This window comes from Pteropus alecto, unplaced genomic scaffold (genome assembly GCF_000325575.1).
Source record: "Pteropus alecto unplaced genomic scaffold, ASM32557v1 scaffold86, whole genome shotgun sequence".
NCBI lineage: Eukaryota > Metazoa > Chordata > Mammalia > Chiroptera > Pteropodidae > Pteropus > Pteropus alecto.
This window is the reverse complement of record NW_006442109.1, coordinates 8,629,901-8,652,555: the sequence shown is the minus strand read 5'-3', so window position 1 is coordinate 8,652,555 and position 22,655 is coordinate 8,629,901. Positions and strand designations below refer to the sequence as shown.

The 22,655-nt window shown below is 35.4% G+C and overlaps 1 protein-coding gene across 9 annotated transcripts in view; it reads right to left on the bottom strand.

Moving 5' to 3' along the window:
* Window positions 1-22,655, bottom strand: part of AAGAB (alpha and gamma adaptin binding protein) — a 47,827-nt gene that overhangs the window by 15,958 nt on the left and 9,214 nt on the right. For all 9 annotated transcript variants that reach the window (XR_001517679.2, XR_003042659.1, XR_003042658.1 and 6 more), the window contains 4 exons: window positions 19,079-19,269; window positions 18,844-18,940; window positions 18,404-18,493; window positions 15,690-15,773 (listed from right to left, as the gene is read on the bottom strand). Coding sequence is in view for 6 of the 9 variants with exons in the window: in XM_006920229.3 (XP_006920291.1) it covers window positions 15,690-15,773; window positions 18,404-18,493; window positions 18,844-18,940; window positions 19,079-19,269 (462 nt within the window). In the remaining 3 variants the exon portion in view is untranslated. The remainder of the gene's footprint in view (window positions 1-15,689; window positions 15,774-18,403; window positions 18,494-18,843; window positions 18,941-19,078; window positions 19,270-22,655) is intronic.

The window sequence follows — 22,655 nt, the reverse complement described above, 5'->3', positions numbered from 1 at the left end:
AAAAAAAAAAAAAGCCAGAATGTTGGGAAGAGAACTGGGCTATTGGTCAGAAAGTCTGGATTTTATTCTTGGCTCTGCCTACCAGTGTGATCTCGGACAAACTAATCAATCTTTCTGTGACTCGATTTTCTGTTCTGTAAAATAAGAGGGTCGCTATACATGGTTAAGATCCAGTCTGTTCTAGAAGTTTGTGATTTTATAAAGAGGCATTCTATATGCTCTCTTGACAATAACTTTGAATCAGCTGGGCTTAGATATTTTTTTAAATTGCAACTAGAGAGAAAAACAAGAACCTTAAATTTCAGAATCCTTTTAAGCTTCACAGATGACTGAGTTTATAATTAGGTTTCAGGCTACTTATAATAAGCTGGAAGGACTTTTTCTTCCTCCTTATTTTCTTATAAACAAAAGAGAATTTAGTCAACTAACAAGAGAGATCACTAAGTTCTAGTGCAATATTTATATTTAAAGGAAGTTAGAAACTTATAAATTCTCACAATTAGAAAATTCACTTTTGTTTATCCAAACTGACTGTTTGCTCATTAATGGCGCTTAAAAATCTTGGATTTTATTTTATACAACTATGGTTTTAAAGAAACTCTCCATTTTGCTTAGTTCAATGTTTAGCAAAATTCCCATGTGCACCCATTGTAAAACTATCCTTATAGGAAAGGATTACATAAATCTTATTTGCCAGATTTTTCTCCCCAGGATTCAAGGAATGGAAATGTTAATTGGCTTTAGCATCCCTGGTTTTATTGATGCCACAAAATACTAAGCTAGGAAGGAATAAATTAATCTACCTATTCAACTGATTCTTCTGGAACTTCAGGTCTCCAGAAAGGGGAAGTAAAGTGATATAAAATACATAATTCTGGAAGGCACAGTAAACATAATAAACTCTGGTTCTAAAAACTTCTAATTCCTTTTCAGTAGACTAGAAAATTGGCGCCACTGGAATAATAGATAAAAATAACAGTATCATGAAAAAAAGATCCAGTGGTGCTGGTCATTAGCAAAGAATTCTTCGAAGAGGTGTCAGAAACAAAACTATAGCCTCTAGAATAAAGATCTGAAATGGAAAATTCTCAAGCTCTGGGGAGGAGCTTTTATTTATTTAATTTTTAATAAGATGTTTCAAGAAAACTTGAAATATATGAATTATATGGATATCATTTTACAAATCTAAAGGTACATTGTTATTTCAGAAACAAATTCATTTCACATAACAATTTTGACATACATTCCATGAGACAGAGAATTAAAAACCTAGGCAAAAATGGAAATTTTAATATGGAGAAAAGGGAAAGTCATTCTAAAAAAATTATTTTTTTTCTTCCTAATTTTTCTGCTCTTATCCACTATTTTATGAAGGCAATATAATAAGCATATAAATTTGGAGATAAAGGCTTGGATATGAATCTTAGCTCTGCAACTTACTGTGTGGTCTTACACAAGTTATGCCCTCTCTGTACCTCAGTTTCTACATTTATACAGAGAGTATAACAGTACTTACCTTGCAGAACTACTGTAAGAGTTAATAATAATAGTTCACATTTACTGAGTGCTAACTGTGCAAGGGAATATTCTCGGTACTAAACATACAATACTTCTTTAATCCTCACAACCAAAATATGTCTCTATACACAAATATACACAAATAGAAAACAACATTATCTCCTTTATTATCTTCTTTTACGGAGGATTTATTTTATTATATTTTACAGAGTAAACTAGAGATTAAGTAACTTGTCCAAAGTCACATAGCTAGAACCTGAACATGAAATCCAGAACTCTAGATTTAAGCCCAGAGGTACCATGTAAAGAGTAAAAGTTGAGACAGTTGATGATTAATATACAAATACTAGAAACAACAGAAACTTGGGACAAATGCAAAAAGACGTCTTTATTCACATATAGTTCTTTTGTCAGTAATCCTTCATTATGTCCCCAATTTAGACTGATTTCAACTGAACTGAGCTAAACAGCTCAGAACTGAATAATTTATCATATACCTTAATGCTTCTCATTAACTAATCCCAGCCCAGTCCCATAACTCCCGGAGGCATTTATTACGTAAAACTAGTGGCAGACAGGTGGTTAGGCCCTACTGTCCCTTCGCTATCCCTCAAGTACATGTAGACAAGGGCTTCTCAATCTCAGCACTATTGACATTTGAGGCTTCTTTGTGTATGGGGATGGGTCCTGTGCAGCACTGCCAAATGTCTCCAGAGATGGGAGTGGGGGGCACAAAAATCACCTCCAATTTGAGAACCACTGATATAGATCTAGTAATTAGGACAGGAAAATTTTTGGTTAAAATTGTCAGGTTTTAAGTCATTTCTTCAAAATATTTTCAATGAAAAAAGAGAATAGAAACATTTAAAAGATTCCATATCATCTCTTGTCAGCATTATAAATATCCTCTCCCTACTCTGGGAAACTTCCCTAGATGACTTTAACTCTTAATCGCTTCTCCTTCAGTGCCATTTGCCTTTGTTGCCCTTACTGTTCAATTAGCCCTTTAGAGAACATCCTAGTATTAATACTTGTCTGAAGTCTATCCGCCATCCTTAACTGTATTATAAACTCCTGGCAGACACAGACAATAACTAAGGATTCTTCTACTTTCCATGGCTCCCAGAATAGTGCAAAGTATACAGTGGGGATGTTGAAATGTCTACTGACCGCCTCAAAGGACTGTCAGACAGAGGCCGCAAGAATTAGCTAAACAGAGAAGTTTTTTTTAATTCAAATTTATATATACCACTCACAATATTAAGAAAGAATTTCCATGAAAAAAAAAAAAACGCAAAATGCCTTAGATGATCTGCTATATATTTTCTGTATTCATATTTCAGCTTTTTTTCTTTAAAGCGAGAATCATTGGGTGAAGTGGGTAAAGGTGATCAAATATATGGTAGCTGAAAGAAACTAGACTCTGGGTGGTGGTCACACAATATAATATACAGATGTCAAATGATAACGTATACCTGAAAATTATATGATTGTATTAACCAATGTTACCCCAACGGACTTAATTTTTAAAAAAAAATTAAAAAAAAAAATAAAGCAGCAATTATTTGGCATCATCTTAAGTTTAAGTTTCTATCATAAGTTTTCTTTACATCCTCCTTCTCTCTTCACAAAATATTTCCTTTTCCATCTGTATGTGATAAACATGACCAAACTTACCATAACCATAACTAAGATACTTCAACTTACAGAGAGAAACTATACCTATTTTTGAATGACATTTTTTAATCACGCCATACTATTTACATAAAAACTTATTTTAAGCAGTACTCCACCAGAAATGATTTCACTAGTATTAGGGAAATAAGCCTACACTTTCAGATCACATTCCACTTCTGCTTGACAAACTGAAATGTTTTTGAAATCAAAAAAGAATAAAGAGTTGATTTATTCTCTTTTACTAAACTATCGCTTGAAAAGGATAAAACTTTGAAGAATATTATTTAATTAAAACAGCACTTATTTAGAGAAATAGGCTTAAGCACTGTATCTGGCTCCAACATTGGCTCTGCACTAAGGAAAAGTGAATCTATGCTCTCCCTATGACGCCTACTCAAAAGTCAACAGTTTCTGCTAATCCTTGAATATATAATGAACCTGACCAGAAAGGAACCTGACAATGTATTTTCCTGATTGTAAACAATATGTTCATTGCAGAAAATCTTCAAAATAGGAAAAAGTATAAAGAAAATTCAATCACCAAAGATGGCAATCGATACTTTGGTATATGTCCTCCTAGTCTTTTTTTCTATGCACACATATACACAAATTCTTAAACTGAACCAAACATCAGAACAAGTACCGTCTTTTCCAAAGTTCTTGTAAAAGAAACTTCATAGTAATTCCAATAATGTTTCCATTGTAAAGTCCTATCTCTTGAAGCACACTCTTGAAAATCCCCAAAGGAATGTTTAGAATCGAGTCAAAATATCATTTAAAACCGAGTGCGGAGAATTATGAGAGCAATGAAACAAAAACTTTAATTTGAAGAAAAAGATGACTTTTCTTATGTGGTTCATAACCAGCTCTAAAAATAGTTTCAAAGCAAGAATACCAAAAATGTTTTTCAAGGTGGCCACAGAAGGAGGCTTGCAGTGATTCTAGGGTGACTAATCTGAAGCGATTTCCCACCATTCATTTGCTTATGGACAATTTGGGGCATGACTTCTTAAAACGACGTCTCACCATTTTACTCACACATTTACTCCCTTCCATCTTCTCTAATTTTTCACAATTCCCTCTTCCCTTTTTCTCTTACAATACATTCCCCTCCACCAAATTATGCCTTCTACACACACACACACACACACACACACACACACACACACACACACAGAGGAAGGAGAGAAAGACACAGAGGAGAGATAGACAGAGAGAGGGAGAGTGAGGAGGAGGAGAGAGAAATCAATATCTTATTTTCGACAACATTCAGATAACTGTCAGAGGTTACTAAAATCATTTCTTCAGTTCCACAATATCAGGTGTGGAGGATTAAAAAAATGCAACTCACTCTGACTCAAGCAACTCAGTTCCATAGAATCTAATCTTGGTATAGTTCTATCCTATCTTACAGATTAGGAAACTGGGGTCCAGAGACCTGATGCCATCTTCTCAAGATCACCTAGGCAGAGACAGACCCTACTAGAACTCTCTTCATTAACCATTTTTCCTCTCATTAATTTGATGTTTTATTTTCTGTAACATTAAATCCAAATTTTTAATCATCATTTTTCTCTCTTTTTAAAATTTATATTATAGGCATTAGCCATCTACTTTCTCAGGAGAGTAGCCCAGGTGTCAGGTAGCTGAAGAGATCTTGTGTTTTTGGTACTCATTTCTTGCCACCACTCTGTATATCAGCTGCAAATGATTCATTAAACTATAATCAGGGATTTCTCCTGTGGTATCTTGTTATTAAGTAAATTCGGGGGAACATAAATTAATAGAGAATCAATTCTTTTCATTTATGATGGGAAAACTCCATATGAAAGAACTGTTGTTTCTACTATTAAAATTCCACTTAATCCTTACCCACCTGTGTCACTAGAGATTAAACTATAAAAATAAACACTCTCGGGGCTTTCAAAATCCAATCTCTACAATTATTGTTTACCACTGGGGGATCAAAGTCACAACTCTAATATTTGTTTAGTCTAATCCCTCCTTTACTGATTAGAAACAATAAAAGATCATAGAGTTTCTCTGCCTTGACCTTCACTCAGCAGTGGTATTTGTAGAAAGGCCCAGTGAATACCCAAGAGACACGGAGTACAGACTAACTAAACCCTCCACAGCCCTCATAAGTGCTCAGGTAACAAATTCCAGCATGGGATCTTTGGGGTAAATTAAAGTGACACTTTATAAACGAGGACATTATGTATAATGCTACCTTCCTATGGGAAACAGTAAGTGACAACTTCATCTGAAAAACAAAACGACTCATCAGGCTTTAACTAACCATCTTTTCTTTGCCCTTAAAACCAAGTCTTATTTACCAAGTGCCTTCCAAGTTCAAGGCACAGTACTGAGCATGATCCCTAGATCATTTAATGATGACAAAATATTTTTCAGATAGGCTTTCTGATGTACCAGATAAATGGAAAGAGAAGGCAATCTCACTGGAGACCAAAAGGGTGGAGAGAATCAACTTTTAAAATCTGTCACATTTGGCATGAAGCACTGACCTACGGTTTCTCCTTTCATGATGATAATAGGGGACATTATCAAATTATGTAAGATAGACCCAAACAGTAGGTCTCCACATCCATAAGCCTGGCTTTGATAGGGGCTGAGGGTAACTCAAGAAGGCAACTGAGATTCTTATTCACATCTCATTTCCTTTGCTTTCAGGTCAAGGAAATGTAAGGCAAAACAGCATAGGAAATATTATATAGTGAGCAAACTGTTATGGATGGAGACATCTAAAAAGCATAGCCTAACTGTAAAGGCAGTCCTATTCACTTCATTTTCTGGACCATTCTGATGTCATGTCTTTAACTCATATATAGTAGAAACTCTGACTTCCCTAGAAGTTTGATCTTTACAATGAATAAATACAAGGATATCTGGGATTTTCTCTAAGGCAGAGCTTAGTATATACAACCAGATCCAGTGTTTCTCAACCATTTTCATCACGGCCCCTAAAGGAAACACTCGTTTCCTTCTCTACTCATAACCAATAGTCTGACACCAGATGTATGTTTTTTTCCCCCACACCAAGCAACTTTCCAGTTCAACTGGGTGTTCAACAATTTAATTCAATTCTGTCACTAACTGCCCAGAGTTAGCGCAGGCTCCCCAGGTTAAGGACTCAGTCCCACCAGGCTACCCTCCTCCACCCCCACTTCAGACACCAACTTCAAGTTTCAGATTCTCACCTGTACTTCTGACCAACTGGCTATAAATCCAGTGTTCCCACAACCCCCTCAAATTCAATAATTTCCTAGAACGGCTCACAGAACTTGGAAAACAGTTACTTACTAGAGTAGCAATTTATTATAAAAGAATGTAACTCAGGAACAGCCAGGCCTAAGAGATTTGCTAAGCAAGAAGGTATGGGCACAACACCCTCCCAGCACCTTGATGTGTTCACCAACCTAGAAACTCTCTAGAACCATTGCTTAGGGTTTTATGGAGAATTCCAATAAGTAGGCGTCATGTCTGAATTAATCACCTTGGTGATTAACTCAACTGACAACCCATTTCCCCTCCAAGGTCAGGGGGATGGGGCTGAAAGTTTCTACCCCCTAATCACATGGCTGGTTCTCCTAGAAACTAGAGATATTCCAAAAGTCACTTCATTAACATAAACCTCAGGTGTGGGTAAAAGGGGCTTGTTATTGAATAACAAAAAGTGCACCTTATACCTTTATTGCTCTGGAGCAGTTTCAGGATCCAGGTCAAAAACCAAATATTAATTTATTATATTACATTAGGAGTTCTGTGCCAGGAATTGAAGATACACTGCCTGCTGGGCCTTTTTAGACCTTTTTTCCCGTAATAATGACATACCCACTCCACTGAAATGTTAATACTACAGACATACTGCATATATGTTTACATATTATATGTATATCTGTGCTTTACACATAAAAAGAGAAGTATTTTTTTACCCCTCCCCAAGAATCAATTTTCACTCCTTTGGGGGCGACAGTGCTTATTAAGAATGTATGCCTTAGCTTATGAAAAAAAGACACTGGTAAAGACAAGAATATAAAAGTAGGTTATTATAAGTTAGCCCAGAAGTTGTGTCTCCATATCAGGAAAATTTATAAATCTCTTTCTAGAATAACAAGTTGCCTACAATTGTAGTATTATAATTTGCTTTTACAATGTAAAATTAAACAAAAACACACTGAGTATATACTACATACAAATAAAGTCTTAAACTTAAGAGATTATGACACTAAGTAAATAATTTAAAATAAGCTATCTTTTAAGTATTTTATAAGTATTTATTACACAAATTATCCAGGAGACTTATCTGTACTTTGGATTAAATGCAGAACAACGGGATAGAGTTAGTATCAATACCATTTCAGACAGCCTTTCAAAAAGGATTTAAAATGCAATAAGCAAAAACGTCCAAAATCTCAGATAAGATCATTACTTCTAGTCTGTCTCATTAAAATCTTACTCATGCCAGAACACCTACACTGAGGGGGTTCTGTAGGGAATGAACTCATCTGGCTCTGCCAATAATTTCCCATGCAGCCTGGGTATGTTATTTAACCGCTCTGTGTTCATTTCTCTAATCATTTCTCAGCCAATAATGTAAATCAACACACAGTAATGGAAAAATACACAACACTCCAGGTCAGGAGACCTGGCCTCTGGTCCCACTTTAGCTACTGACTCACTGTGTGAATATGGGCAAGTCACCTCCCCTTTCTCAGGCCTCATTTTCCCAACTGTATAAGGAAGACGTCATACCAGATGTATGCATGGAGATTGTACGTTCTAAAGGCCTGCACCTGGCTAATTCACATATACTAGCATACCAAACAAAACAATGCCCCTTATTAAATTCTATAAAATTCAAGAACATGTAATCTGAGTCAGCCCAGTCAGTACTAGACTTAATAGAAAAAATACTGCATAGAAAAATATTGGAAGAAAAATATAATTGCTGTCCAAGATAATAGTCTTAAAAGTTTAGGACATGTAACCTTCCTAACTTGAATTAGGTACAAGTGTCATCCATAAGAACTTGTAGCCCTCTTTTAACCCATATCTATTTAATGTCTGAATCATCTATTAGTATAGTACTCATAAATTATCTCCTGCTATGTTCAATAATGCCTTCATTTTATTTGTAATTGGTAAACCATTTTAAACTTTAGGGAATGTTCCTAAGTTATAGCAGTCTAGGATCTGGGAAATCAAGTCCATATTTACCAATACATACTCTATACTACAGATTCCAATTAAATCCCTTCTCAGCTTTGGTTTTTTTCAAACTTATTAGACAATCTGCATTCTTCCCATTCCCTTGATCACTTCAGTAGCCCTTAGCTAAATCTTTTCCAATTCCTTTGGAACTTTCTTCACCTCCTAGGAAGAGTAGGAAAAGAATGATCAAAATGAAAGCCAGTAACAGGGAGCAGCACAGAAAATATGTCAACTGAGAGGGAAAATTTTCACCACTGTTCTCAGGTCCATGATACAAAGCAAAATAAATATCCCTTTCCCAAACTACCAGCATAAAAAGATATTCTATCTGCTGAGAATTAACAGGACAGTTCTTTGATTTCTATATGCAATTAACTGCTTCTAAGACTGCTTCACAAAGTACTGAGACACCTGTTATTTGAAGTATTCGAACAAAAAGGGTGAATGATCTCCTGTCAAGTATGCTACAGATGTCATTCCTGTGTTGAAAAGAACAAATTAGCTCAAAAGTTCCTAACAGTTTTCTATCCCAATGCAGTTGAGAGATACATCATCCTACCAACCAACTGGTAATACTGGCTTACTAGTTAAAGTGATTGTCAATGGGAGCAGGGCAAATATCTCCAGACGGTGTGTATAGCATTTGATATGCACTCCCATGCCCCAAGTGGGTCTCAGCTGAGAATCACTGGATTAAATTACTCCTAAAATCTCCTCTGAATATAAAAGCCTACTAATATTCTCATAGACTATCTTTATTTCAAGGCCAGTGTCTAAGAAACTTTGCTACCATCATCCAACCATTTCCCTTATTTCTTCACAATTTTAGTTACTGGCTCATTGCCATTTCCTCCAATACTACTTCGTCTGAATTCTTAGAAAGTTTCCGTATAAATACAGATGATCCTTCTAACAATCTGACTCTCAGTTCACTGAATTTCTGTTTTACCAATGTTGTTCTCTACTCCACTTAAACCATGTATTCCCATGATCATACTCTAAGAATTTATTATTACCAATAATAACCTCTCCATAATCTCACTTTCATGCATTCCATCACTAACCACCACCTATCCTTCCCTATGGTATCTCAACCCAACTATCCTCCAACTCCACTGAGACCTCAAAACTAACGCCTTTTCACTGAACCTCTCTCCATTGATTTTTCTCTCTTTCTTGCCCAGCTTAAATTCCATGGTCAGTCATTACAATTATTCTCTTATGTACACTACCTAATCCCTTGCCTCTTTCTTGCTGTGATACCCTTGCTTGGTAAAAGAAAAACTAATTACTCCACGCCTGCACTGATACAGCTTAATGTAGCTGGGGAAAACACACACACACACACACACACACACACACACACACACACACACACACACACACACAGAGACAACCCCTCCCCACAACCCAGGTTGTTACCTGTTTTCACTTTAAATTTATCATACCAATTTTAAGTGGGCCCCTTCATGTTGCCTGGGAATCATACTTTACATATTAGGTTCATCTTCTCTCTCTCCCTCCCTCCTCCCCGAGGACGTTCACATTTTCTTCTCTTTTCTCAAATCCTAACACTACTTCCCTTCTGCCCTCAATTTATAACCTGACTCCCTGCTTCACTGAGGATACTGAAGCAATCAGAAGAAACTACACAGATGTACCACATCTCTCCACCTAGCAACATCTGCACCCATGTACTACCTTCCTCTTTCCACAGATTTACTTTCCTCCTCTTATCCAAAGCCAATCCCTCTATCTGTAGAGCCCACTCAATCTCACTTATTCAAGGATATCACTCCAGCAATTCTCCCTTCTCTCTACTTTATCAGTTTTTCACTCTACTGGATCTTTCACTTCAGCCTACAAACATCCTGCTCTTGTTCTTACCTAAAAAAAAAAATAATAAAACTCAACCACACTCTTCTCACTAACTCCCAACTATTTCTTTGCTTCTATTTGCTGTGAAATTTTTCAGAATAGTTTATAGTCACCATCTCAATTTCTCTCATTCTAATCTCTCTTAAAACTACTTCACTGAAATTGCTCTCTTTAAAGGCACTAATGACCTCCACACTGCTAAACCCAAAGGTCAATTCTCAATTCTCATCTTACTTGACTTATTAGCAGCATCTGGCATGGCTGATTACTCTTTCCACCTTGACATTCCATTTTTGCTCGGAGAACTCTAAACTCTTGGTTTTCTTACCTCACTGATCATACTTTCTCAGTCTCCATTGCTGGTTCCTTCTCTTCTCCCTATCCTCTTGATGTTAGAATGTCCCTGGGCTGAGTCCGTTCTTGGTCCTCTTTACTACACTTACTCCTTTGCTGATCTCATCCAGGCTCAAGATTTTAAATGCCATTATATGTCAAACTCCACACATCTATCCAAATGGCTACTTGACATCTCTACTTGGAAGTCTAGTAGCCATCTTAAAGTTAACATGTCCAAAATTGAATTACTGATATATCACCCTGCTCCTCAAAGTCTGCTTCATCTGTAGTTCCCGCACTGCATTTGATGGCAACCTATCCTCCAAAACTCACAGGCCCAAATCCTGGAGTCCTCCTTGACTGCTCTCTTTTTCTCATACCTTACATCCAAAGTATCAGGAAATCATGCTGGCTCTACCTCAAAATATAAGCCTAATTTGACCTTTAATTTATTTTTATTTTTCAATTAGAGTTGACATTCAATATTATTTTATATTAGCTTCAGGTGTAGACCATAGTACTTAGACATTTATATAATTTACAAAGGGGTCCCCAAAGTAACGAGTACCCACCTGGCACTGTACTTATTTATTACAATATTACTGATTATATTCCCTATGCGTGACTATTTTGTATTTTGTGACTATTATATTCCCCATGACTATTTTGTAACTACCAATTTGTACTTATTAATCCCTTCCCCTTTTTCATTTATCCACATCTCATCTGGCAACCATAAAAATGTTCTCTGTATCTGCAAGTTAGTAGGTATGAGGTGGTATCTTGTTGTGGTTGTGATTTCTCCAGTGGCTAATGATGTTAAGAATCACGTGTTTACTGGCCATTTGTGTATCTATCTGAAAAAATGTCTATTAACTCCTTTACCATTTTTAAATTGGGTTGTCTTTTTATCATGGAGTTATAAGAATTCTTTATACATTCTAGATGCTAGATCCTTATCAGATATATGGTTTACAAATACTTTCTCCCATTCTGAGGGTTATCTCTTCCTGAGCGTCCTTTAAAGTACATAAATTTTTAATTTTGACGAAGTCCAATTTACCTATCTTTTCTTTGGTTGTGTATTATTAACTTTTAAGGACGAGACTAGAGGCAAAAATTAGAATATCCTATAACCAGGTAAGTTGTTCAGACTTGTAATAAGCAGAGAACTGGCCAGTCATTTAAATTATGAATTCCCATTTAGGAAACACAACCACTTTATCTTGGTGGAGGGTAGGAAGGAAGCTACCCATTTCTAAGTTTTTAATTAACTAGATTTTCAGATTAAGCATTTGATTTGGCCTTTGAATACCAAATAGAAAATAAAATGCAAAAACATAAAACCTGAGTCAGATTTATATATTTTTCAGGCCTATTTGCCATAATATCTAAGTTTTCATAGTTCTTACTAGAACTGGAATTGTGTTTTCAAACTGAGCACATTTAAAATGAATTTTTTTTCAAGAGTTTCAAACTAAGATTTTTCTCAATCAGCACAACAATAAAGACTGGCATAACCTCACTGTTCCATTACTGCTTGATAAATAATACTAAATAGATAATATATAATCCCAAATAATTACTTGGATTATATAACTTGCAATGTAATTATCCCAAAAAGCGATTGTAATTATAGTAATTTTTTCTAACAAAAACAAACTGGTCATTAGTGTCCTGAAAGTGAGAGGTGGCAAAACTGTCTACATTTCCCTACTTCACATTATGTATTTACTATATGACATATTATCAATTTCTGCCACAGAAGTCCATTTCTAATTTGTTCGGTTTATTCCCACTCCTCCCAACAACCGCCCCCCGACCCCCGTATAGATTTTGAAGTTTTTAAATGCTTTTTTCACTGATTGCTATAATCAGATGATTTTGCTTCCTGTTCATGTGATAATTTAAATAGCTTTTTCATATATTAAGAATATTATGTTCACGAATGAGATGGCCTCAAATAATTTTCTTTATTGATACTATATACGGGTTTGGATCATGTTAAATTAGCCTTAGAATGAATTAGGTATGCTACCTCTCTTACTACTCTCTAAAATCTATGTAAAAATATATTCCTTCACTAAATAATTGTTTGTATTTCCTCTAATACCTCTAATAACTTTCTTTACTCTGCCAACCAACAACTCTTTGACTGAAAAAAGTTTTGGGTTTAAAAAAGCTTTGGGTGGTGATAGCTGTACAACAATGTGAATGTATTTAATGCCTCTGAACTGTATACTTAAAAATGGTTAACATAATAAATTTTATGTATATTTAACCACAATTTTTCAAAAGAAAAAAAAAAGAGAGAGAAAAAGAGAAGGGGGATGAAAGAGAAAAAGTAGAGAAGATGAACCCCCCCCACAAAAAAAAAAAAACAAATACACCAGTCTGAGTACCTGTTGGCAGACAACATTCAAGAAAAGCCTGCTGAGAGGAAGGCCAAGTTCACTAGGCCCTCAGACAGACCACCAACAAAGCCAGACTCTGCAAAGAGCATAGTAAGTAGGTCATTTTGGAAGAGTAATATGACCCACCTTATATTCATAGAGCTTTGTCTCTCCTCTAAGATGTGGGGCTATACAAGAATGTCCTTCACACTTCCTAGGACCTGGGCTGCATCCAAATGTCACTGTACTTCCCTATCTAGGGCTCCTCTTAGAGAGAAGACAGTTAAGTTTCCCTCATACCACATAAGCCAGGATCCTCTTAAATGTGGAATTAAGCTAATGGCAATATTTTGGTTTTTGGTTAACGGCAAACCAATAGATGAAGTACCAATACTGTCAAGAAAAGAAAGCAAAGGTATTTCAAGGCAAAGAACCAAGAAAAACCCACAGTGTGCCTCATTGCTTTGCAGTTCTCTTAAGGATGTTTAATGTCTAAAACAAGCAGAATGACATTTTTTCAGAAGACACTTTTGACCATAATTCCAAAGTAATAGTGTGTTCAGTTCAGCTTCAAATTTATAGCCAGGCAGAACTTGGGGGCAGATGTATGAACTTTAATGTATGAACTTGGGGGGCAGATGTTTCAAAAAGTGGTTGAAATCGAATAAGCTTTTCTGAAAATAGTTCTCATAAATATCATAAGCACCACTAAATAAAATTTTATTCCAAATTGATCCAGTTTATGTACCATACCTTAAACATATTTTTATAGTGAAGATATTGTCTGCAACAATGCTTCATTAATGATAAATGCTCAGTAAGGATTTGCTGAATAAATGAATTAGAAGGACCTAGCCTCAATTTGAGTTTGTTTTGGTAACAGGGAGATGACAGCAGAGACTAAAATCTCCTTATTTTTTCTAGATCTATCAGGCCCTTATTTTGAATGCTACTGCAATAAAACAGTACCTCATACATTCGTAATTCAATGCAACAGACACATTAGATCTCCTCTAGACAAAATAAAGTGGGAAGGAAGGAGGACCTGTCTTCAGAAGGAGCTTTTCCAATGACAGCATGGGTTAGATCAGACCTCAAGTGATCTGAAGGGCCCTACTCTCACTTAACACTCAAGTGCTAACAAAAAACTGGGGTGAAATATTTGACTTCTATAAAATTGATCAGCCACTTGACTCTTTATCTCAGGGAAGATGGGGTAAACTCACTAAAAAGAGGATTTTTTTCCTTCCCGTCTGTAGTGTTTCACCTAGCAAAGCATACGTGTTGAGGATCAAAGTTTTACAAGACAGAAAAACACTACTTAGGCAGCAGTTCCTAAAGGACTGTGTAATGAGTTAAATTATATCCCCCAAATTCATTTGCTGAAACCCTAGCCCCAATACGACAGAATAGGTCATTACCAATGCAATTAGTTAAGATGAAGTCATACTGGAATTGGGTGGGCCCTTTATTCAGTATGACTATTGTCCTTATAATAAGAAATCTGGACACAGACAGGCACACAGGAAGAATGCAATGTGAAGATTGGAGTTATGCTGCCACAAGTCAAAGAACTATATCAGAAGCTAGAAGAGAGACCTGGAACAGATTCTTCTGTCACTGGGAGCATAGTACCTTGATTTTGGACTTCTAGCATCTAAACCTGTGAGACAATAAGTACCTGTTGTTCTAAGCCATCCAGTTTGTGGTACTTTGTTACTGCAGCCCCAGCAATATGATACAGATAATAAGAGGCTCATGTGCACTAACCATCCTACCAGTTTCAGACTGCATTTCATATCCGGCTTTCGATCACATTAGCCCAGGCCCCAAGACCTCACTCATGAGTTGCTGCAACAGCTGCCTGGTCTCTTCAACTCCAGACTCTATGTCCACTTGCTTCAACTGCCAAGCCCACTTGCACACCACCTTTCAAAGATGTCAACTTCTTTGCATCATCCTCTTGTTAAAAAAATCTCTAAATGACTCATCAATGCCTACAGGAAAAAGTCAAGATTCTCCTGTCTAGCATTCAGGCCCCTCTCTACTAACTGCTAGGTGAGATTCTGCTAGGGACCCTAGAAAATATAACCATTATTACAGATATCATACTTCCTCCCCTACTTCCTTCCCTGGCTGTCACTCTCCCCCTTTACCAATTCAAATCTGGACCATTCCATCAATACTACCGAGATCTGCTTTCTCCTTAACTTTCTGTTATATACTCAATCCCACAACAAAGAACACTTCTCTGACCTCTAGGCATTTGCTACTGTATAAGTCATTCTGCACTCACCTCAGACCGCCTTGTATAGTTACCTAGCATTTTAAAAGTGCACACTTTGATTCCACAGGTGAACTATGAGCTTTTTAAGGAGAGAGTTCATGTTTTACAATATTGGGGGTACTTCTCAAAGCTAATGACAATGCTAGGCATATTATAAGAAAGCTCTAAATTCTTGTTGAATTAACTATTAAACATATATTAAAAATTCTTAGAACTATTATTTTTGGCTCTTTAACAAGAGACTTAAAATTTAACAAATCTACAGATTTCACGTAATCCTAATGGTTCCATATATATCCGAATAATTTAAAACTTACAAGGAACAGAAGGAAAAAACTCCTTAGGACTTTCAGTCCCAAGTTACTTACCATTCTTCATCACTACATTGGACCACACATTGGCATTCAAGGCTTGAACAATTCGCTTTACTCCTGTAGATTCTGGGAAGTCATCTAATTAGGAAGATAAAAATATATATGTATTTTTATGCATGCACTTATACATACATACCTATATGTGTATATATATTTCCTAAACCATATTTTTTAATAACTGTAGCTCAATTATTTTGCTTAGTTACTTCACATTGTAACTTATGTAATAAGGAAAAAAATAAAGCAAATACAGAGCTTAGAGCTCCTGACAAGATTATAAAAACTAAAACAATTACGGAAAACACACAATATAATGAGTTTATATGAGAACATTGTACTCATTGCCTCACCAGTGGCATCTTTTCATATTCTCCTGAAAATGTTAGTTTGCATTAATTACACAATCCTGGGAGAGTACTAGAGATACCAATCTCGGTTATTTATAGAGAACAAGTTTCCTGAAGGCAGGAATGGTTCTCTTAGTATGCTAAATAATCCTGTAAATGCCCTGTCTTCTGGGAATCATAAAATAATAATTATTGTTTATAACAGATATCTAGAAAATAGAGAACAATTTCTTGATCAGAGAAAGATAGTTTAAGAGTGAGAAGTGAAATTACTAAATCCAGAGTGTTAGAGACAGGCAAAGTGTCATTTAAAAAATCCCAACAATTTAGTTTAGTTATTGGTATTACCCTACTTCTAAAATTTAATTGGTACTCCTCTAAACAACAGGTGGTAACCCTAGTCGGCATACCAATAATAAGGTGGTATTCTTAGCTACATTGCTGGAATGAATGCATATAAAGGAAATGGAGATCCATCAGCAAATGAGTATTGTAAGACTGAAAGAAAAATGTCTTCTACGAGTTTACAGAGCACACTCCACATAGAACCTGTCTCCAGTGGCGTGGCCTGGCCTGGCTCTGGGTAGTTTACAAGAAGAGCACAGTATTAGAAGTCAAAAGATCTGAATCTGAACCCAGGCTCTGCAACTTATTAGCTTTTGATCAAGGGCAAATCACTTACGTTATTCTTAAAAAAAAAAAAATGTAGGCCTGACACCACTCCGTGCACATCTCCCCTAGAGGAAAGATGCATTATCCTGCCTATTATCTAATTATTAAAAGAATAACTAATACTTCAGATGATATAACCAGGAAGCAAAAATATAATCTGAAATAAAGAGCCAACAATAAGATCAAATTTAATACCAACGAGCATAAAGTCTCATATTGATGTTCAAATAATATATGCAAATAAGGGATGAGAATATATATGGCTTGGTAACTGTATTAAAAAAATTCTAACAAGGTTTTACTTATGTTACCAAAAGATGATATGCCAAAAATCTATCTCAAGATTAATACGAGAACATGTTCAGACAAGGAGCAAGAAGAAGTGTAAGGGTATAAAGGAACAGAAATTCCAAAATGAAAACAAATTTAAATAAAGGACTCAAACTTTGACTCTCTAGGACAATAGGAAGAAGAGAAAATTCTAGTGAGAGAAAGAAGTGATTACACTCAGGCTCACATACACAACAGAGGGTGCAAGTTTTAGGGGACCTAGAAAAACATGGAAGAGGAAATTGTGCTTGTTAATTTTCAATATCCTTAAAAATGTACAGGGAGAAAAACCAGCCTTTTTATTTCATTTTTGTTCTCTTCTCTGGCAGGGTTTTATTCCCAAAGGTAACATTTTGGAAAAATTCTAAACAAGCCTTAATATAGAAAGACATTTCTTATTTTTAAAATAAGCTTTCATGTAATGATTACTTATAACCTATCCATGTACTTTAACTTGTATTGGTTGCCCCTGCCTAGAATGTCTTTTGGAAAAACTGGCATCTTCTCAATGCCACCTGCCTACTAGTCCTCTAAATACAATTCCAGTACATTTACAATTTCTTCTCCATGGAACAGGTGACATTTAAGAGTTCACGGTGCCCATTCTTTCTTTGAAATGATCTCTTCTGTCTCTGAAGTACCACAGTACCAATATATTTTTTTATAATACTTATAACATCCCACTTGGTAATTCGATTATTTATATTCATGTTTTATCTCTTGTACCAGGTTATAGGGTTTTGGGAGGCCAAAATGTGTCTTATCTTGGTAGATCCCACAGCAGCTAGCATAGGTGAACTTGGAAGGAATAAAGATGAAAAAGAAAAATGAAAGAGGGTACAGGAAGAAGGGGGAGAAATAGAAGGTCCAGACTGTAGTAGAGGCACTTAAGTGCAGAGCTACCCCAAGAGGGCATCCTGGGTCTACTTTTGGTTTTAAATGTCCAAAAGACATACAAATAGAACTGACATACCTCTATGGTTTCTGAGAATTCAGTCTTAAGTTACTAAGAATTCAAAATAAGGAGCATACACTTTACCTATTTATGAATATAAGTAGAACTGTTCATTTTGGGCCATGGAGAAAGGATAAGAGATTGGGGAAATGACAGATTTAAGGTAGAAATCCTCCAACTTTATCCATAAGAAAAACAACATCTCAAAAGTCCTAAAATGGGTAGTGAAACCATATAAATGGATTATTTGATTAATGTTAAGACCACATCAATAGGTTTCGCACAAATCTTTTCAAACGGCTAAGGGAAAAACATTGTTTTTTGAATTTCACTCTTCTTCCCTGAATCAAATAATCTCATATCTGAATCCAAATGCCACGTTTTCTCCCGACATCAACACTTACCATCGTCCTCAGGCAACTCTTCCGGACTAAGTTCTACCAATTCAAAGCCATGTTTGATACACCATTCTTGAGCTTTTTGTCGGTTTACACCTAAAATAACATGCCAAAAAAAAAAAAAAGCAAAAACAAAACTAAGTAAAAAAACAAAAATGAATATTGCTGCAATACTCTCCACAAATCTCAATGTGTTTCCATTAATGTCGATGTTATTTAAAGGCATCCAGAATAAAGTAATATAAAGAAAATAATTTCCTAAACCCAAAGTGTCAAGAAAGAAAAGAAAATGTTGCAAGATTCCAAAGAGAAATAGCTGAAAATATTTATGTAAAGTAATAAAGCAACATGAGAGGTACTCTTCTAAGTTAAGAAAACTAATGTACTCTGTTTATCAAGGAATGGCAAATGTATGTGCCAACCACCGTCCCATCAAAGTATCTTACCATTTTCAGACACTCTATCACAGACCAAGATCATCACCTCAGGTAACCATCCTTCTACCAGTGGAAGCCACGTGGAGACACTATCAAGACCAGATTTCTAGAGGGAGGGAAAATAAACAAACAAAAATAGAAAAAGATACATTAGGAGAACACATAGAAAAGGCAGGGGGTGGGGCGGGGAAAGAAAGCACAAGATAATTTCTTATTCAAGATTCCATGAAAAACAAAATCTTACTTGTGTGCTGTCAAAGTAAACCACAAATGCTTGGACAGACTCTGCGATCTCTGCAGTGATGAGAAACTTGTTTGGCACTACGCACAGATTGATATCCGCCGAATAGTATTTATTATCAATGGTCCAAGGATAAAATCTCACAGCATCAGTGGATGTCGCTTCCACAATAAGATCTTCTGTTCCAAGGATATCTTAATAAATGACACAATATTACCATGGAAAGTGCAAAACCAATATACATTGGTCAATTTTCTCAATAAGATACTAGATTAATATGGTAAGTCAGCTGATTCCCTTCATGCAAGGATTTCAAAGGATCTCACATTTATTAGAGTATTTTCTTCTCTGGTCATTTGATTGTAAAAGTAACAGTGACATAATTTAACTCACTGGCTTTTTTTCCTTAAGAACACAAAAAGTAGTCTGACTAGATTAGACAGTAGTAAAGAACAAATAGTCATCTAACCAAATGCCCAGATAAAAGTGAGTAGAAGAGAAATGATGACAGCTGTTATTTATTTTATTGCTTATGTACTTCATGAAGATGGAAGATTATAAGAATCCTAAAGAATTTGTAACTATTTTGTATTTATTGAGTGCTAAAAGGAAGGTAGCATTAAGGCTAACCCATTAATAAAATGAAGAGCTACACATATTCCTTGCTGCAAAAGCTTACACATTAATTCAACTAATAAAATAAAAAGAATGTATACTGATAAATGACCCCAATTCCATTTATAATCAGCCTTGTTCAGATTTTCTGAAAGCCAACTCAAATTCTTCTTTGACAAAGATATTTCTGGGAAATTTTAAATGCATAATAGCCAAGCAAATTAAATGATTTAAAATACAACGAAATCTTTCAGAAATCCATGTGCAGCATGATATGACTAATGAAATTCTCACAGGAAAAGCTAGGTTAATGATAAACAAAAATATATGTAGTCATGGAACCAACGAAGCATTCTGCCTCCATAATGTCATAAAATGTTTAGAACTGGAAGAGACATTAGAAAGTGTTCTAAACTACACTCCCGTCTCTCATGCCCATACCCACAACCTCCATTTTATACAGATGTGGAAAATGAACTTAGAGGAGTAAAATGACATGCCACTAATTGGGTTATTATAAAAAATGTACAGCAAAATGGCCACAAACTCCTTTTCAATGCCTAATATGATGAATATGTAAAATATTTCTCAAACTCACAAATAGAAGACCAGTGAAAAGTAGAAATTAAATTTTAAATTCCAGAGCTGAGATTATGTATTTGGAACATTGCCATAGTTTTTTGCTCGACAAAAAGATATGGGGAAATCATGTAGTCCAAACAACTGCTAGGAATAATTAATAATATATAAAGCATGGATGTGTGTACATGCATTCTTTTCACTGGTAAACTTTCATCATGTTGTTATTAGGAGGAAATGAAAATGAAACTTCTTAAATAAAAAAATTAAATTTAAAATAAATTTAAGACTTTACTTGAGGCAGACTCTGAAGCTTCTAAAAAATTTTCACCGAAATCAGAATTATTATTCTTAACAGGTCTGTGCCAATACTGAAAATCTCAGTTTACCCAGTTTCTTTAAAAATGCAGTTCTGCTTAATTTCTACCTAAAATCATAATCTTAATTATCAATCAATTTCATAGCAACCAGCTGCAATGTCCCTCATGGAGTCTCATGACAAGTTCAGGTAGGAAATAAGCAGGAAGAACACATAAGTTATTAAAATCAAAGACTGTTTTCATCTAAATGTCTCACAGGAAAAAAACTCCTAGATCAAAGTCTATATTGCATTCAAAGCTAATACTCCAAACTCTAAGCAGGTGGCACAGCAATATGCCAATAAAAGCACATATGGAAGAAGACAAACTAAACCAAGGAGAGTAGCAAAAAATGTATAAACTGATTACTTTGAAAGGGTAGGAGGAACCACCATATGGATCCGTCTTCATTCATGGGTAATTTTTTAAAATTAAAAAAAAAAAAAAAAAAAAAAAAAGACTTTTTTTTTAAGGGGGAAGCAGAAAGAGCAAAATAATGAAATCATTTGTTAATGGGGAAAGTACAAGGAACATGGGGCTGGTTCTCCTCCCAGTCCACAATCTGTTCTTGGTATTTCCTAAATGGGTTGTATTCCTAAAAACTGAAATAAAATTTGGGTTATGTTTTTTTTTCAAGACAGTGCCTTCAACTAATATTAAAAATAAAATCAATTAAAATGTCATATACTTAACTAACAGCAACTTGGCTCTATTAAGGATAGCTCATTTTATTAATCAATGTTTAGAATACAAACAAACCAATGAGTGTTACTCAGAGCACTTAAAATTTCAATTTTATAATACCTTTGATTTTCAAATGATTAAGATATTGACTTAACACATAGAAAGAAGCTATTTCTCTTTTCCCTAACCTAGATGACAACAGAACCAATAAATTGGGACAATGAATTTCACCTTTCAATGTTTTAGTAGCTGCATTTTTTTTTTTATTCTTTGTGCTGCCTAAAACGATTTGATAACTCAATTTACTTATTTTTAACATTTTGTCTAATTATATACTTTCAGCAAGGCTGCTATTGACTTTATCACTTCAGTGCCATATTACAACTTGAGAGAGAATAGTGAAGACGGTCTCATTCTAGTTTTTATCATAAATACAATGTAGTTTAATTTTAAAAATGTAAATGTCTATACTAATTTAGCTTTTCTTCCTCTTTTCTGTTTGATTTCAAATGTTTAACAAGTTTATTCTTTTCCAAATTAAAACAAAAATGACTCAAATGCTTATGAATATGGCTAAGAGTTTCTGGAGATCAGCCAGTATAATTCGCTCATTTCACAGATGATAAAACTGAGAACCAGAAAAAAGACGCCACATACCTAAAAGGAGCACAGCCTAAAACGGAATTCAGGTCACCAGCATTCTTACTATACTATGAAGCATTACACGTTATGATATACAGCATCTGAGCCAGATCAAACTCAAGTGTCTAATGGTCACAAGCCAAAACTAACCTATGGGCCTACAGTACCCTTTACCCTTTTATGAAAACCAAAAATAGTCAGAATGAGGGCACCATAATTCATGAGCCTGCAGCACAATTACCCATCAGAAAACTGTCCATGGGTTTTGGGTATTCACATGTCAAAAGTGAGTCATAATGTATAATGATCGTGTGTGTGTGTGGCAGGGGTGAGGGGGTTGCCAGACAAAATTCCTAGAAAAATCTGCAATGGTCTCTTTTCTTTGCCCTTCACTAAACTGAATTTGATGTAGTCAAAATGATGCACAAATAAAATCAAGAGCAGCTTCTCCCTCCTCCTGGTGGATGTCAGCCTGTCTCATTCACACTGTTGGCAGCCACCTGGTGGAGCTGTAATACATCATTTTTTTTTTTTTTTTTTAACAAACGCTAGGTGATTAATTGCTGGGTCTGTTACTACAAACTTGGTTTCGCAGCTTAAAATAGTTAATTTATAGTGTTTTCAGATGAGAAGTTAAATGTTGACCCAGATCCAGTAGCAAGTATAAACCTTTCCCCCAGTTAAGTGTGCGTATAAATCTC